Raw genomic sequence first — 13,745 nt, 5'->3', positions numbered from 1 at the left:
AAAATATCATAATAGGACACCTTTAAAGCCAGAAGACTACCTTGATGAGAACACGGGAGTTGCTGGACTCAGAAGTCCTTTTTTTAAATGGTAAACTCAAGAGTGGGCCAACATCATAAACAAAGAAGCGAGCATACGTTTATAAGATGTAATCAAATAAGTACACTTACATGGTAAAAAAAAATAGTAGCTACATTAATGAATAGTAAGTATTAAAGTAGCAGGCAGTTATAACTAGTGTGTTTTGCTCGTAGTATTGTTATCTCTCAGCAGTGGTGTTACAGTCTGCAGCGGGGCAAAGTAGTGAAAGTATTCTAAGTATAATGTGCCATGGACTTTTGGAGGTGTCTTGTATCGAGACTAGAAGACAGGATCCGTGATGCTGCTCTGTCTTTTCATGTGATATCATTATATTTTTTGGGTGCAATTGGAAAGCGGACACAAAAACTAAATAATATGAATAAATGCTGTGGTGGTTTTGTTGTGTGACAGAGCCTCAGAGCCCCCCCCCCTGAAGAGTCTGCTGTGTTACAGCTGTCAGCTGACCATCAAAGACATGGTGAGGGACACAATCTAAACTTTGAATTTGTCGTTACAGGGGTCCCGGGGTCCGTTAAATCATTTAATGTTTGACTTTGAGGGGGAAAAAAAATCGAGCTCTTGAAGTTTTAAAAATAGACACGGGTCACTGAAAGTGTTTGAAAGTCCTTTTGAAATATAAAAACCATAATAGTAGCCCTGACAATCAGTAAATAAACTAATATAACTTAAGTGAAGACAGAAATAACGATTCTGTGGCACCTTCCAATTCATTCATTTGATTTCACCAAGACATTTACATTAAAAGCACAGAACGTAAAACAGATTCCCATCATACATCATCTCTCACTGAAAATTCCATGAGCAGGGGTCAAATTACTCAATGAGGACCATGTGCCTGCTGTTGGTAAATGTGATAGTTGTGCAGAATGAGTAGCTTTCTTTACACGATTACTCTCACTTTCATCCCTCCATCATTGCAACCTGCACAGAATATGATGTCATACATCATTAGACTATAATCTATCCATCACATTTTCAATACACTGAGGACTATTGAGTTAGACATTTGACTTCTCACACTCACAATATTCTAAATACCTCGGCAAATGACCTTATAATTGACTTCATATTCATCTGATGTGTCTATAGATAGTTACATCATAAAGTACACACAAGTACTTCAAAATAATAATACATGAATACACATCATAGCACTTAAATGAAACTTTTAGCCGTTTGTTCAGTTTAGATCTTCATTATCTTCTCTTGTGAATTAAAAATATGCTTTTTATTTTTGTAATCCTACTGACGTTCACCTGTCGTGTCCCTGTCTCTTGATCTGTTCTCTCACCAGTCGTCTGAGAAGGTTCTCCCGCAGTACATCCTGTCGGAGGCTGAGAGGAGGCTCCGGAGGTCAGTGTACAACAATCAGTTAGGAACACAGAACTGTGCTTCTCCCTTTTTAGAATGGAGCATGATGCATGTGACTGTCCTGCAGGTCTCAGCTGAGGGAGGAGATCAGAGACTTCCTGCTGGAGGATGAGGCTGATGAAGGCTGAACGTTCTGCTGCAGTAAACATATCCCTTTCATCATATCCAAAATGCAAGACTGCTATGAAAGTGATGTTTAAAGTATACAACTCTGCCCTTGCTGTGTGTGACACTGAGGAAATATCTAAATGCTGTTATAATAAACGTAGTTATTTTTAAGACATAAAAGCCTTTTTCTGTGCTGTTGACTCATGATTACAGGGCTTCACAATAACCGTATGAATAAGGAACTGACATTTCATATTCTCCTTTCTTGGTGGTAAAAATACATTTTGTGCTGACTCTAGAGCACTTTGGGTAGGAGACTCGGTGGACGATACGAAGTGAGTTGATCAGCGACAACCTGTTTGCTTTTGCCTGTTCTCTTCAGGTGCGTAAGGTGATATATGTTTACAAACTTTGCACTGTCGTACAACAGGTCAGGTTTTCTGTCATGTGCTTCAGGAAGAGCCGTCAAGAAACCACACACCAGTGGTTATTGTTTGTTTATTGACCTTGTGTTTTGACCTGAGGACATTTCTGCGTTTTAATTGTATTTTGTTTTTGCCAAATTGGTAGTGAAAATGAGTTCTTACAGTCAATTCTAAACAAACTGGTTCATTAATGAGGAAATAAACTCTTAGGCCTAACAGAAAAAATAAGAACTTAGAACTGAGTCAACTCCAAGAGAGAAGTAACAAATGCTCTCTAGAAACACTTCGGTGTGTGGTCCTAGCCATCTGTAAAAGAAGCATTACTAGCATCATTCCACACTGCACTGGTCTTACTGTGCTACAATGACTATACTTGACTCGAAGAAGAAGAGGGGCCTTAATCAAAATGATCAAGTGTTCTGGAAGACTGTTCTCTAACCCGCCCAGTCACAGCTCCTCCTCCTCTGCCTGTGGATCATCCACTCTCCTTCTCTCCTCACCGTCCAAACTATTTTGGGGATTGTTTTAAGGTCCTTGTGTTTAATTTTACTGTCCAATTTGTTCCCATATGAGCCTATTTGATTTCCATTCCCCCCCACTCCCACTTCTGGTTGGATCTGATGCAAAAGCCTTCCTTTAGTTCCTCCATAACCTGGACCGGTGCGTCTTTTGGTTAATGCACTGCTTATTGGCACTGCCAACTCTTTATCTGTTTTAAGGGTATTTTTGGATCCTTTGGTCAGCTGTTTCTTTGCCTTGGACATCAATAGCCTTATACACATAGATATATATATAGGGTCAAATGTCCTTAACAAACATCCCATGATTGTCAGATCCCATCCTGTGTAACACACTTTAAAGGCTGAAAGGGACAGATTTCACCATGAAGCTATTTTCTAGAATGACATTTAGCAATAAACCCTGATATTAGTAGTTAGTTGTGCTTCTGATGTATGCAGTTGATGTACACCTGCTCCCTCTTACTTCTCTAAGTCTCCCTGGTAAATGCTTTGATGAGAGCAGGAGTGGAGCTTCATTGAGAAACAATGCAGAACATGCATTAGTTTGTCTGTTGCTGTGGCTCTACTTCAAAAGTCACATGCTGCTATGGACCTGAGCTTTGCCACCATGAGTGGCATTATGATGTCTCACGGATACAAGTGTGAATTCAAATGCATCAACGAAGAAGGTAATGATGCTTCAAAAACGAGTTGTTTTCTAGGTTTGTCAGGGATGTTGAAACTTGATGTACAGCATGTTGCTACATGGCACTCCTGTTCAGAAGCTGTGTGTTTACACCAAGAGTAGCATGGAGCTCAGACTGACGTGAGCCAAAGCTATCATTCATTGCTATACCAACACCTGCTGGGATCGTCTGATTGGGCTAATAGACACTTGAAGTACTTGATCACATTGATGCTGAAGAGTCCTGGTTATTGATATAGCTAGCATTAGACAACAGGCGGACATCAGCTCACCACCCATTTACAGTATCAGTGTATGAGCCACAATCTCAAATAAATGTTATACTCTAACTTCTGCTTGGTATGGATCTAGGTTGCAATTCTTTCAGGAATAAATGTGTTCATGATAAGTTTTCCTGTAAATGTACAAATATGTGTTTACATAGTTTTTTTTTTTTAAAAGTAAAGTATCAGAATCTGCAAAGCTTCAGTTGGTCAAGCTTTAATGGTATAATAGGGCAATGTGTGTATCATTGCCTTTCATTTGTCTCTAGGCCTGTCCCACACACCTGCTCAGCACACAGCTTCAGCCCTGCATCAGTGTCTGCTGTGAGTCTTTATCTAGCATTAGCTGTGAGGCTGTGGCTCTGTTTCCACCTCTGTGTGTCTGCTGACATGTTCAAATCCATCACATGGCTCCTCCATTTTCCCCACCCCTTCTTCCTCCGTTACTTCTCTTTCTATAAAGCTGTGCTGATCCCACAGTTCCTGGCCATCGCACACTTCAATCCCAGAATCCCCTGTGAAGCGCCGGTACCTGGCCGGGGTCGAGTCCTTGTTGGGGGGAGAGGCGCTGTGGAGGGGGCTGAGTGGGACCTCTGGAGGCAGCGTTGTATCAGCATCACTGCCAACAGAGACGCTGAGGTTGGGGCAAGGAGAGTCCTCAGCAGGGTCTGTGGGCGGGGGGGCTGACTGCAGGGGTGTGTAGGGAGGAGGGGCGGTGACAGGCTGGTCCACTACCTCCTCATAGGCCGGCAGCAGGTAGGTGGGCAGGAATCCTGGACAATAACACAACCCAGAGTACAGTCAAGTCAAACACAAAGGCACACTTCTACTCAACATCGTCCTGATCAGAGATCAGATTTACTCTGGAGTGAAGCCACTCGTCCTGAGGTACAGACTAACAATCAGAGGTGGGAAGTAACTAAGTATATTTACTCAAGTACTGTACAATTTTGAGGTACTTGTACTTTACTTGAGTTTAATTGTTTGCTACTTTCTAATTCTACTCTACTACAATTTAAAAGTTACATGTATTTAATACCTTTAGTTACTTTACAGATGTGGATGAATGATGTGAAATATAATCAAGTGTTAAATCAGACTTTAGTTCCACCTGGAGTAAATCCACAAGCTACCCTGCAGTATACAAACTCATTCAAACTAGCTGCACCTTTACCAGCTTTGAGAACACTTCCATGATCAATCATTATAAAACATATCATATATATTATTCAGAAATGGACCAATCTGCACAATGACTACTTTTACTGTCGTAACTTTCACTATATTTTGATGATAATACTTTTACTTGAGGAACATTTTGAATGCAGGACTTTTAATTGTAACAGAGTATTCCTACACTCTGGTACTTCTACTTTTCTCAAGTAGCAGATCTGAGTATTCCTGCCACCTCTGCTGTCCCTGAGTGGAATGTGTGGAGGCAGCTCTTACTGAGATAGAGGGGCAATTGGGAGTTGTTGTGAGCCTCTCTGTAGGCGATGAGGTTGATCTCGTTCTGCCGCCGCTGCTGCTGGAAGCGCTGCTTGGAGCGCCAGTGCTGACAAACACAGCAGCATGTGAGGATGATGATCAGAGTCCACACCAACCAGAACCCTGCAGGGAGCCCACAGCACATCCACCAAACACACTTAACACGTCTTCACAATGGTGCCATGTACAAAGTATTTTTAATACACAAAGGATCTTTGCTTCAGCGCTGAAAAACAACTTCAACTGTGGCAAGTAGTGAGATCTGCCACCCTGTATTACAGGGGTCGGCAAGTAACTTTGGCCTTGGGCCAAAACATTTCTCTGCCACTAGATGGCGGGCCAGAACATAATCAAAGGCTAATTTAAGTAATTGATTGTTAAAATCGTTGCAGTTATTATCCAGTGGAAAGTCCTTACTTACTGGCCTAGTTAAATCAAAGTGGTTACTTTTTTTTGGCAGTGTAGTTTTACACACCGTCTCATTTGACTTTCTCAGGATTTAAAACTGTTTTTTGGGGGCAGACCCCCCACAAAGAAAAATAAATATATACACACGTAAGGTCATCTTCTTAACAGTTTTTTATGCTCATCGAGTCATCCGTGAGCAGAGCATCGAGTTGGCATCATTCTTGCCAACCTTGAGACCTCCGAAATCGGGAGCATTTCAAAACCGCGCGGGGGGGGGGGGGGGGGGCTGTAGATTATCATTAACATGATTCTTGTGCTTATTGTAGTCCTAAGTGCAATGCCTTGCGGCCTGTAGCACCATCCTTGTCTGTGTCTGTGTTTTCTCATGCTCCGATTAACCCAGCCTCCCCCGGGATCCAGGTCTCGTCATGCTGCCTCCCTGAAAGCTCTCACAGGATTGTTTTTGACATCCTCGTGGATTCATCTTCTTATTATAGGTCTACCCACGCTGTAAAATGTATTATCTCTTCGATTTACACACAGCATCTATTGCACGTCTGTCCGTCCTGGGAGAGGGATCCCTCCTCTGTTGCTGTCCCTGAGGTTTCTCCCATTTTTCCCTTTAAACTGTGGGTTTTCTCCGGAAGTTTTTCCTTGTACGATGTGAGGGTCTAAGGACAGAGGGTGTCGTTTTTTCAGACTGATATTCTGGACAAACTGTGCTGTTGTATTTGCTGTAAAGTGTCTTTACTGTAGGTTATTTTTTATTATATGTATAACGACCAAAAATCGTTTAAAAATGTGCTATATAAATGAAACTTTATTCTATTGAGCATATGTGTGGGCTGGACCTGTATTTTACAGGAAAGGAGTGAGCAGAGGGTAGAGTTGTCAATTCTTGTTCCGTTTTCTGTGACTATCTTCCTCACCCTCTCAGACTTTCAGTTGCGCGCGCTACTAAAGAGACGCGTTACCATGGAAACCAAACAATGGTGCAGCTGTATTAAAGTCCGAGTGGAAACAGTCCTGAGTAAATCTGATTTCGGGAGAAATGCAGGAGAAATATGACCCCGGGAGGAAACCGGGAGAGGGCAATGAAATCGGGAGTCTCCCGCGAAAATCTGGAGGGTTGGCAAGTATGGTTGGCATGCCTATTACAGCTGAATGTGGCGATTACCATGTTCAGCAAAACGCCTCACAAAATTATTAAGATTTAAAGCTATGGTGCATTTTGATTCAATGCTGAGTACAGCCAAACTTGTCAGTCTCTTCTCTGTCACCGTCCCATTCAAATGAAATCGCCGCCAATCACATTTCCAATTCTCGCGCAAGGGCCTTGGTTACAAGGATCGAGTCTTGTGCTGCATTCACTTGCACTCGGACATTAGGGATTTTCTCTCATAAATGTCCGATGAGCCAAAGCTTTTCTTTCAAAACAAAGCTAATTTTCCGGGCCAAATATTATTGCTGGCGGGTCACCAATGGCCCGTGAGCCGCCTGTTGCCGACCCATGCTGTATGATACCTCATTCACACCAACGCAACTCCGGTTCAAGCTCCGTGCTAGAGCTTTTCAGGTTCAGAACCGGTTCTTCGGTTTAGCTCTGGCTCTTTTCACACTGCTCAGAGTCCGACTGGTATTGCGTCATTGTTTGCGTCATGACGTAACCGTTTGCGTGCCTGCTTCATAAAGCCAAACCACGCGGAAACCCCTCACAGCTGACACCGACAACAACAACAATGGCCGATTGTCCTCCAGCTTCCTCTGTACCTCTTCGGAAGAGCAGATTCACAGTAGGTAGCTGGTCCCTTCAGTGGACCAATGCTGCTTGTTAAGTTTCTCCACCGTTGTGTACAAACTGGATAAAACACAGGCTTTTAGTTGTTGTTCAGGAGTTGATCCCGCCCCTGCCCCTGCCTTGACGTAAGCGTGACGTATGCGGTGCTTTTGCTCCAGCCGGACAATTCTTTGGTGCTCGAAATGAACCGAATTCCGGAGCCAAGCGGCTGCTCCGCTGCGGTGTGAACAGGAAAACCCGGTGCTTTTCAAGCTCCAGCTCCGAACTGGCCCTGAAACACCGTTGGTGTGAATGAGGTATAAGTTACCAAACTGCTATACTATACACTACAACTTCTTGTTGTTGGGCTTGGTTGTTCATTGAATTAACAAACGTAACCTTACAACCTAATAAAGTAGCAGCGGTTGCCCTGATACATTTGGAGTCCTTATGTTTAGGGCTGGGCGATATATCGAGTTTACACGATACATCGTGGATTGCACTACATGCGATGTCGTAAATGACCACATCGTGAACATTGAGTATTATGTTGTCAAATCAATTTCCCGCCGCGGCCAAAATGAGCTTTCCTTTCTCCCTCATAGACACAGTAACACACGCAGGCACACACGCAGGCCCCGTCTAACTTGCACACAAACATTACACACATGCACAGTGACAGAGAGCAGGGCTCGACATTATAAATGGCCCACTGGCTCGGAAGCACTATTTAGACACCCCGGGCCAGCATAACGTACTTTCCAATTGCCCGCTTGGGCCACTAAAAATATTGCTTAAAAAAAAAAAAATTGTCCTGTGGTATAGGTATTTTGACAAGCAATGTTGTTAAATTGTTTCGTTTATTAACGCTACAACATAGCGTTTCGTGAGGCGGTTGTCGTTGTTGGGTGAAAAGCAAACGGCTGTTTGCTGCGGAGCCAGCGCGAGCAGGCTCCCATTTGCCCGTGAGCGCTGGGCAAAAAACTATCTTCAAATAAAAGAAAGTCACCGGAGGAGTTAAAGGAGAGTGACAGGTAGCATGAGAAGAAGAGGGAGAGAGAGTTTCAGCCAGCTTGATCGATGGAGTTGGCTTCTAGTGGTGCAGTGACGCGTCCTAAAACCATTTTATAATCTATCGATTAGATTTATGATTCAAAATTATAAAAGTAGGGTAGACATGTGGATATTATCCGGCTGAACAAAACGTGCATTGATCAAACAGGTTTGTTTTCCACAGACCTTATTTCCAGCTATTTTCCAAAACCCTATGGAGAAATCCCATTGCTTTTTTGTCGAGGGAACCAGCAGCTTACTTCCTGGTTTTAGGATGCGTCACTGCACCTCTCAATATGATGCCAATATAAACAAGGTCCTCTGTCGGCTCTGTACATCAATGCCGACCTATGCTGACAAGTAAGTGAAGAGTAGAAAATATAAAAGGTATTGGCTTTAGGGAAATGTCCCAGCAGTTTAGCAGAATGAAGGTTCTAATCTAATACATAGCCATTACATGTCTAACTCCTGATAATGACAGGAAGACAGAAAGCGCATTATACTAATAATAATAATACTACTCATAATAATAGCAGACATTTTTGAACAATGACCACAATATCATTATTTTAATAAACCAAATATGAACAATTGAGGAAAATGAGGAAGAACTGATGATTCAAATGTTGTAGTACAAGTAGTAATGTAGTTAGTGCATAAATGACTATTGCAACAAATGTGTTAATTTTCTTCATTATTAGTCGATTTTTTTAATGCAGACATATGTTGCAGGGACTACTAGAATCATCATACTGGCGTGACTGTAAACATCAAGGGGTTAAATAAAAAAAATGTATGTGTTTTAGAGGACATTTCAGAATATCGCGATATATATCGTATATCGCGATATAGTCAGTAAATATCGCAATATCATTTAGAGACCATATCGCCCAGCCCTACTTATGTTACAAAACCACTCATCTGCAATTTTAATGAGAAAATTATGCAGAACAGCTTCAGATTAGACACAGGAACAGCTCCTTGTTTTGCTTCCTCATCCTCATTCCTTTGCAGAGGATTCACTCTTACGTGTAATATGTGTTGGATTAAGTTAAATATAGTAAATGCACATTGTATGAGCAGCATGGATGTTTTTATGGACACATTTATGTAATTAAATGTGCTTTTAGTCCTGTCTATTTTTGCTTCACATAATGTAATAGGTGTCCTGATGAGAACCCATTCAGGTGGTCAGAATGAAGAGGAGGGGGTCACTCACACCACAGTTCATAGTAGTAGCTGCAGCACTGAGTCTCTCCGCAGCAGTGCCCCGACTCACAGATGTAGCTCTGGTTATTCACTCCCTGGCACACCAGAGCCTGTAAACACGACACATAGCACTCGTCACAAGCTACGCAAACAACATGCAGCAATTAGACACACAGCAATACTAAACATAGGACTGACCATTGCACTCTTTGGCACAGAAAACACATTATAAATGTTTTCTTATGAAAATAATATTACGTTTACCATCATGATATAAAAGCATCACCCCCTTTTTTTTATATTAAATATTATCACACTAGGATGGCAACCCCCAATATCTTATTAGGCAATAATCTGTCAAAAGACTTTCCTGATTTGTTCTATAAAGTGGCACTAATGATTTTATATTTACTTGATAAATAATTGAATTATGTTTTCAGCTCTACCATACAAAGTTCAACATTTGAACACAATTTTTGTAATAGGGAGAGAGCACGCTCGTGAACTGTTAGCGCTGTGTTATGCATGCCCATAGCACCTCGCGGGAGCGCGCAGAGCGTAAAACAAATACCTTTGTTGATCTGTTCGGCAAATTTAGGTTTGGAAACGAATATTCGGTTAACGCGACCTCTGATCAGGACAAAAAGAGAGAGAATCTTTTTTCCTGAAACTTCCAGAATCCCGACCCAACTCATGCTACCATACATCTGCACAGGATTTCCTATCTTCATATTTCCTTTTTTGGCTACTGGTTTACACCATATTTTATGTCCAGATTATGAATGTCATCCTTATATTTTCACATCTGTAAATACAAACATATATTATTAAGCTATGATAAGTGTCACAAGGATGTATATTAGCCTAAACTGTTTAAGTGTCAGTTTCTATCCAGCCACACAACCCCTGGACAGATTTGAAGCCTATAACAAACCCACCAGTAGCCATCACTACAGTACAACATATGACTAATTTAATCAGTTACAATTATGTAACTAATTAGTTTCTAAGTTATACTTATACCCGGCAGTGGCTCAGTCAGTAGGGGATTGGACTGTGAGCCGTAGGGTTGCCGGTTCAAGTCCCCGACCAGACCTAAATATGTAGTTTGGACTTCTACTTGGAGAGGTCCCAGTTCACCTCCTGCCCTGCCGTGGAGCCCTTGAGCAAGGCACCGGACTTCCCCCTCACTCCCATTGCTCCCCGGGCGCTGTGCAATAGCTGCCCACTGCTCCTACTACTAGACTCCTGGTACTAGGATGGGTTAAAAGCAGAGAACACATTTCACTGTGTGCTTTGCATGTGTGACCATTAAAGAGGGTTTCATCCCTCCCATTTCTATCTATCTACCCTGTGTGTAATATGTCACTAGCAACTTTTAATATACAACATTATATGTCAGCAGACATTTTTCAATCACATTTACTGTTGTCTACAGATACAGGAAGTCATTCCTGCCAACTGCATCACCCTGAACAACAGCTGCTCCTTCTTAATAACATTTCCTCTTCAATAACCCTTCACCTATTTGTATATATTGTACCTTGTGCATCTAAATCTATTCTAAACTCTTTACTTGTTAACTTATAATGTAATTAGTTTACATGTTGAGAGTTATGGGCTGGCCTATCAATTCACACTGACTTGAATTATATATGTTAATGTGTATATTGTGTATTCAATAGAGATACTCTAGGTACATATTTCACTGTTGATAGTACATAACAATATGTTCTGTTTTGGTTATTTGTTTTAATACTGTTTTTATTGTATATTTTTATTTCATTTTTAGTTAATTAGCAAAGCTTGTCTACAGCTGCTGTGCCAACATATATTCCTAAACTGGGATCAATACAAGTACATCTTATTATCTGTATTTATCTTCCAGTGCCCATCCCTGCTGAGTTAGCTAGTGGTCTAACGTGCTAGTTTAACAGGACTGCTAACTTTAGCAACGTCCCCTTGTTGCTACCATTGGGGCGAACACCTAAACTAACACAAAACTAAAGTCACGTCAGATTACAAAAAAAACATCGGACGCGCAATAAACCAGAGAGCAAAGAATAAAAACGTACTTGGTCAGTCAAAATAGGCCAACAGTTAAAGCTAACAGGCTAGCTAGGTAAAGCTAATGTAGCTCACTAAGTTTGAAATAACCTCAGTAGGCTATTACCTCTTCCACTGTGGCCGCTGTCGCTGAATTCTCTTGTCCAACGTTGAGCTTCAGTGACCCCATCGCCAAAAGCATCGGATTCTAAAATATCCAAAGCACTGAAGTTTTGTTCATTAACAGTTGCATTGTAACAAAACAATCGGTGGCTAACTAAAGCAAAACCAGTACAACTTCGGCCCAATCCCAAACCACTCCCTCGACCCTACCCCTCCGTGACGGTTATGGCTAGAAAGGATCCGTCTAGTGCAGGGGTCGGCAACCCAAAATGTTGAAAGAGCCATATTGGACCAAAAAAAAAAAAAAAAAATCTGTCTGGAGCCGCAAAAAATTAAAAGCCTTATATAAGCCTTATAATGAAGGCAACACATGCTGTAAGTGGCTATATTAGCCTACTATCAAAATTATAAGTAGGCTACAAATACATAATGAGCATTCATGATTAAATGTTTATTTTCCCTGCAGCGCATCCTGGAGAGAATGACGCACCACGTGACTACTCTGCTGTACGATGGTGCTTTAAGTTGAACTTCCATTATAATATTAATGTATTATGTTTCGTTGCCAGTGTTGGGTGTAACGCGTTACAAAAGTAACGGAGTTACAGTAATATATTAATTTTTGCTGTAACGAAGTAATGTAACGCATTACTAATGAAATGTGGGTAATATATTACCCGTTACAATGCTCAGTAACGCAGTTACAACACATTTTAACCCGAAATTAAATGGTGTTTTGTTTTTTAAGAATGTACTGTGGTGACCACCTATTTATACACTGGGACATAATTCAATCTAGGAACTACAAGTTGGGGCTATTGTTCCCACACGGACATGTTATGGTTCCCTATATATATTGTGTGCCCTCCTGGCTCTTCCTCTTGTCGTCCCGGGCTGCGACCCAACAACATGTCCTTTGCAGCTCTCTATTAAAGACAACTTTGCACCTTCGATGCACCGCCTCTGACTCCCTATCTCTCGGCACTACATTGGTGACCCTGACATATAAGTCTCGCAGAAGTTTCCGAGACGGACCCGAACACGGCAAAGGAAACTCAGGTTTCTTTCTCGAAATGCCGGGGATTTTTGGAATCGTCCGTTGCTGCCACCGGCACGCGGACTGAGGCTCGGTGCACGCCTCGCAAAATGGCTGGGGACGTTGCTCGCCATTCCCGCATCGGTCTTCCAACCAACAGGGAGACGATGCACGACCCGCTGGGTAGGGATGAACCCGATTGCTACCTCCTGGGGCTGTTTTCTTCTGCTCGTGCGGCTGCACGTCCAGGCTGCGCTAGCCTTCGACGACTAGCAGCTAACCTCGTTAGCTAACGGCTACGGCTAGCGGCTACCGACGGCTGCCAGCTAGTGGCTAACGGCTAGCTGCTAACGGCTATCGACCTTTTGAGTTTTTTTTTTCCCCTGGTGCCTGAGAGGAGGTTCGACCATGTCTGGTCGGCCTCGTGTGGATCCTCTCACGATTTCACCTACCTTTTTTGGACCGTGGACAGTACGGCCCTTTTTGAGCTTTTTCTGGTGCCTGAGAGGAGGTTCGACCATGTCTGGTCGGCCTCGTGTGGACCCTCTCGCCGTTTCATCACCTCGACGGCGGCTTCTGACGCCACCCGCGCTCTCATCGGCGCCTGGGTGGCACGCTTCTGGACCCCGTCTCGCCTCGGCGGTTTCGGACGTCGCCCATGCCTTTATTGGCCCGTGGGTGGCGCGCTCCGGGACCCTGCCTGGCCTCTTCCTTCGCCTCGGCGGTTTCGGACGTCGCCCATGCCTTCATTGGCCCGTGGGTGGCGCGCTCCGGGACCCTGCCTGGCCTCTCCTCTTACCGCGGCTCACGGTTGGCCTCGACGGCAGCTTCGGACAGCGCTCCGTCTGGCTTCTCCCCTGTCCACGGCTCCTTCCTCCCGGGGTGACTGCTCCTGCCTTCCTGGGATTCCGCTCCGTCCTTCCGGAGGTTTCATGCCCGCCGCCGCCGTGCCTTCGCCTGCGGCCGGGCAGCGCTTTTTCCTGCTGGGTTCGCCACGACACCTACTGCAGCCCCCTTACAACGGCCCGTTCCGGCCCGCCCCCGGTGGGGGTGCCCTCGCCCTCGTTAGGGCCCCTACCCTCTCCTGCGGCCTCCTTTCGTCGGCCCGTTCCATGGCCCGCCCTCACCTG

At 43.5% G+C, this 13,745-nt stretch overlaps 1 protein-coding gene and 1 long non-coding RNA gene across 2 annotated transcripts; one reads left to right on the top strand and one right to left on the bottom strand.

Annotated features, from left to right (window-relative positions):
- The first annotated feature begins 6 nt into the window (after positions 1 to 6).
- On the top strand, positions 7 to 1,764 carry LOC307042431. Its single transcript, XR_013809108.1, has 3 exons — positions 7 to 559; positions 1,397 to 1,455; positions 1,541 to 1,764. It is a non-coding gene; the product is annotated as an uncharacterized lncRNA (long non-coding RNA).
- A 1,912-nt stretch (positions 1,765 to 3,676) lies between these two features.
- Positions 3,677 to 11,795, bottom strand: wbp1la (WW domain binding protein 1-like a). The gene is made up of 4 exons (XM_079686299.1): positions 11,584 to 11,795; positions 9,421 to 9,520; positions 4,925 to 5,086; positions 3,677 to 4,248 (listed from the first exon to the last, which is right to left on the bottom strand). The coding sequence occupies exons 1-4, from the start codon at positions 11,656 to 11,658 to the stop codon at positions 3,818 to 3,820; spliced, it is 768 nt and encodes a 255-aa protein (XP_079542425.1). The 5' UTR covers positions 11,659 to 11,795; the 3' UTR covers positions 3,677 to 3,817.
- Positions 11,796 to 13,745: the final 1,950 nt, after the last annotated feature.

This window comes from Notothenia rossii (assembly GCF_949606895.1).
Source record: "Notothenia rossii genome assembly, chromosome: 6".
NCBI lineage: Eukaryota > Metazoa > Chordata > Actinopteri > Perciformes > Nototheniidae > Notothenia > Notothenia rossii.
This window is presented reverse-complemented; position numbering and strand designations above follow the sequence as displayed.